Genomic DNA, 5,184 nt, shown 5'->3' on the forward strand with positions numbered 1-5,184 from the left:
TACGTATTGTGTATTTTTTTAAGTAATGCAATTTTTAATTCTCTTTATGAACTACAAAATTTTTTATTTACCTATTTATGTGTTTGATGATTTTTTCAATATAACGTACAAATCTATAAAAAAAATTGATGTGGCGTTAAAGTGATTGTAGGTTGATGGTAAAGGTAATATACTAGAGCGTTGTGCGACATCAAAACTGACAACAATCGATAGTAAGGTTTGTGGTGTCATTTGTAGCCGACGTGGTGGACGGTATAGTTTAATAGAGTTGGATCTAGCTTTGGCCAATCTCTATTTCTTCAACTGACGTGACTTTGCCCGACCTGGTTACTCTACCCATGACACCCATGTCCGGTACACGGGAATTAGGTACCCGAAATAGGCCCATGGCCTCTTTTAAAACGGCCAACTGGTCGACAAACTTTCTATCGAGCAACCCGATGAGGCAGAGCGACCAACCAGATCCCCACCGAGAAACCCTGTGAGACGGAGCAATCGACCAGGTCCCTGTCGAGCAACCCCACGAGGGGAGCGACCAACCAAGTCCTTGACGAGCAATCCGGCGAGGCGGAGGTTTCAATCCAGTACTATCGACCCACGGCATCTAAGACAAGATGCGACATCCCTCGGGAGGTTGCCTTCAGCATGACTATACGCCCCCACGAACAGTTCAGGCATACCCCCACTGCGCTGTAGGGTCGGTCAGCCTCAATCATAGAAGACCTCAGCACCAGAGTCTCAATAGTGACCCATATATCAAAAAAGACGGGACAACACGCCATACCAAGTGTATGTGTCCGTGTACGGTGGAAGGTGATGTGAGGCATGATGACAGGCGAAGCCATGCCACGTATGACCATGTTATGAGACTGACTTGTGGGACCCACTGTGCACTATCCCAAGGACATCAGCAATGGACTTGCTACGGGGAACGACGTGATAGACGGCGCCATACTTACGTCCACGCACGACCCTACAGAAGACCAACCACGTCAACCTGGGGAAGGAGATCTCTCTCTCCCTCTCTCTCCCTCTCGTTAAAAGCAGGTCTCCTTTGTAAGGTTCATCCATTGAAATATAAAAGGGAAGGCCCTCCCCCTTCTCAGACACTTGCACCAGTTGTAACACGCTCTAGAATACAATCAGCACAACACTCGATTAGGGCGCAAGCCTGAACTAGTATAAACCCTTTGTCTCAAGCCCCTATGCTCGAGTCCCAGTGATTCACTATTCGGAGTGAGTCCACGCTAGCATCCGACATCGAACACAAATCTTATTATCTCCTAGTTTCCAAAACCACAAAAGTTGGTGCACCAGGTAGGGGGGACTCGTTAACATGCCAAGTGACACCTTCCACTCCGATGGCCCAGTCTTTAGCACTCACCGGAGGCGAGATTTTCACCCTGGAAGTCGCATCATGTTTGGCTCCCTCGATTTCCTCGCCACCGCTAATGTTCCACTAAGTTATCGCCTATCTCGAGCTTGCTGGTAACAATGACCTCACAGAACTGGTCAGAGTCATTAGCAACTATTCTTCTCTCTAAAGTGATGCCACCCATCCTTTCTCATGGTTCAAATCCTCTAAATTTAGATTATATGTGCAATAAATAATGCTGCAAGATATATATGAGGTAGAATTTGTTTTCTTCATAATTGAAAGTTCATCCAAACTACTATAGACGACAAAGAGGTTGATCTTGCGCCGTCATTGAAACTAGAGATGATAAAGCAGATGATTTTAGTTGTACCAATTAATGTAACATCAATTCTCAAAGATTTATTAACTATGTTGGTGTTGCAAAGAGCGTGGGTTATATATATTGCATGTACCTGGAAGTAGCAGTGAGAGAGCCCCATGGGTTGTCTTTTGAATCAACAACTGGACCATGGATGCACTGTCCATACAATAAGCAAAACAACAAACGATTTCAATGCTAATACTTACTCCCTCCAGGTTCAAATTGTAAGTCGTTCAGAACAAAGACACGCTGTCTCTAAAATATAGTTTTGACCATTTTTTAAATATAAATGAACTTTGAATGTATTTATACTTTTGTAAAAATACTCGTTAAGATAAATCGGTGCATGCAAATGACTATTAGGTTTCAAAACTAAATAACAAAATGGTTATTTATAGTTAAGATTTTACAAGTTTGACTTTAAACTTCGTCCCAAATGACTTATAATTTGGACATGGAGGGAGTGGAAACTTATCCTATGCACAAGACTGACTTCGTGTGCAGATATGCATACAATCAATCTGGACGTTTGATCTAACCTTTTTACTAAGCATGTTTTTTTTACAAATATGTAGTTGGGCATGGAGGAGGAAAACATAAAATGTGCTACTACGGCTTCACCTCTCCACGCTGACACTCTGGTCTCGCCCCCACGCACCCCGCCTCGGAGGCCGTGCCCTATGGGACCCGCGCTCAGCACCCGAGCCCGCCCACGCAGCTAACATAGACCACACGTACCTTAATATTTAGAAATAAACAATAATTATATAAAAAATAGTGTGAAGTGGGCATTCAAACCCACGGCGCCTACTCCAGAAATTTGGGGCAAACCACTAGACCACATGTATCTTAATGTTTAGAAATAAACAATAATTATATTTGAATAAATACCTGTTTATATGATATATAAAAAAATCATAGTAAAGCCCGAGCAATTGGCTAGTTGAACCAAAAGTTCAGATTAACATTGTGCATATATATATATATATATATATATATATATATATATATATATATATATATATATATATATATATATATATATATATATATATATATATATATATATATATATATATATATATATATATATATATATATATATATATATATATACACGCGCGCGAAGGTACCTAGACGAATACATACTCTCTCGATATGTGCTGACGCGCTTTGGCTAGATAGAGCACATATATAGCAGAATTGAGATCGAGTTGAGTAGTGATGCTCACTTTCAAGAAGCGGGCATGGAAGACGGGGCGCTTGTCAGGGTCGGCGGCGCACTCGAGGATCTTGCTGTGCAGAAGGACGTCCTCCGCGTTCAAATTGATGGCGTAGCTGAACCCACGGGCATAGCATATAATTTAGTACCTTATCTAAATAGAGAACTAATCATATGTGTCAAAATGATGCTCTGACCTCCTCGGCAGCCGCTTGAAGTGCCGGTGGAGCTGTTCGCGGAAGACCGACGGCCGGTAGACAGCTTCGTCGATCCTTCTCTCCAGGAGACGGTCGAAGATCTCCTTCTCGATGCCAGTGTACTCGTGTGAGGCGTCGGCGGCCGAGGAGTCTGCTACTGGGTCGGCGGCGGAGGACCCGACCACGGCGACCTCCTTCTTGTCATCTTCGTCCTCCATTGCGCTCCCGCGCGCGGTGCTGATATGAATTGCATGCCCCTTACGGCTCGATCGGACATAAGTATATCGCGTCGGAATTCCGGCCGATAGCTAGCGCGCGCCTAGGGTTTACCGGCTGCCGAACAGTGAGGAGTTCTCGAGGGAGGGTGTCCGATGGCGACGACGAGACGAACAAATGTGCAGACGGGGGAATCCAAGGGAATGATCTCTGGCGGCGGCGGTGGAGACAGCGACAGCGGCCAAACTACTCGATGTCCCTCATGATGCCACGGGTCACTGCTAGCTAGTCGATCAACCAGAGTTTCACACACATGTATCGAATATATACGTTTTGGCTGATTAGACAGATCGTCTTGGTCTTGGCACAGATAATGATGTCCCATACGGTTCGGTGTTTTTATTTTCCTCCATTTGTTTGTGTGTGTCCCATTATGGCTGATTGTTTGGCACACATAACTAACTTCTAAGGACATACTCCAACTTTCGACGTTTGGTAAAGATTTAGGATCAAAGTTAGCTAACTTCCAAAGAGTCCTTAGCAATTAACATGGACGGACCAAAAACTTCCATCTTATAGTTGAATCGCCAGAAGTTAGGTTTACTTCAAACAGCCAAGATTAGTCGTCGAAGTTCACAGTAAATTTCTGACGGCTAACCATAATCGTGAGGAGTTAACTTTGTGAACTTCCAACGACTATGGTCACTGTTGATCACTTGTTTTCAAATGTTGTAGATCAAGAAAAAGGCAACACAATTGTTAATTATTATGGTTCTTCGTCTTCCGAAACATTATATCTACATAGGAATAATGCTCATGGGACGAAGGTCAAGAAGAATGTACCTTCACCATTTAATATGTGAATGAGAATGCAACAGGATGAAGACAGTAACTGCATTTCATTAATTCATACATATTTGCATTTCATAAAACATGTATGAATATTGACAGTATTAATATTACATTGATACATTCGGCTTACTCGAAGGTAAAGACGCGAGAGAGTGATTACAATTCAGCGTGAACAGTACGGTGTTCCTGTTCATCTATTCATAGACACGGGACGCGGCTCGGGTAAAATTACATTCATGACCCTTAACATTTATCTACAGACGACTTAGATTATTAAGGTCTATTTGGTCTTTTCTTCTTCTGCTTGAGCTGAAACGAAGTTGATGATAGCTTCGGTATTCTGCATCGTTGCTTCTACACAAGGTCTTCGTTTTGAGAAGCTAAACCGAAGCTAATGATAGCCTCGGCGGACCTCTGTATTATTTTGCCGAAGGTGTTTTGTATTGAGGACCTTCGACGGAGAAGAAGACCCCCAACAGTAGCCCCTTCGCGGTGCTAGATCGTTTTTTCGTAACGAGCTCGGTCCACGAAAAACACGAAGGCCTCGGAATGCCGAAGATCCGAAAACACCTTCCCTGAGCTTGTTATCAAAAAAAGATTAAAATATTCTGAGCGTGGGCCGGTCCACCGTTCAGCCAGTGTACACGTTCTGGCGGTTCGCCTTCTTCTCCTGCAACACTATATAAACAGACAGGTTGGTGAGAAGTTACCACAACATTCATTGCCATTGCACTGTTGTGTTGTTAAAATTTTAACTGAAGCCAAAGTTTTCTGCATTGCGCTTTCGAACAAGCGCTTCGTCACTCGAGATCAGCTTCGTTTTAAGGAAACCGAACACTGAAATGGACAGAGTAAGATCCATTGCTAGGGTGTCCCGTGAGGGAGACGAGGCCAAAGTAACTGAAACAACACCGATATCAGAAGTGATGAGACGATCAAGTCTGGATGTGCCAGAAGA

The 5,184-nt window shown here is 43.4% G+C and overlaps 1 protein-coding gene across 1 annotated transcript; it reads right to left on the minus strand.

Annotated features, from left to right (window-relative positions):
• Nucleotides 1–2,872: 2,872 nt before the first annotated feature.
• Nucleotides 2,873–3,705, minus strand: LOC103644973 (serine/threonine-protein kinase STY8). The gene is made up of 2 exons (XM_020542370.1): nt 3,159–3,705; nt 2,873–3,077 (listed from the first exon to the last, which is right to left on the minus strand). Exons 1-2 carry the CDS (start codon nt 3,374–3,376, stop codon nt 2,873–2,875), a joined length of 423 nt encoding a protein of 140 aa, XP_020397959.1. The 5' UTR covers nt 3,377–3,705.
• Nucleotides 3,706–5,184: the final 1,479 nt, after the last annotated feature.

The sequence above is a fragment of the Zea mays genome, chromosome 1 (genome assembly GCF_902167145.1).
Source record: "Zea mays cultivar B73 chromosome 1, Zm-B73-REFERENCE-NAM-5.0, whole genome shotgun sequence".
Lineage (NCBI taxonomy): Eukaryota > Viridiplantae > Streptophyta > Magnoliopsida > Poales > Poaceae > Zea > Zea mays.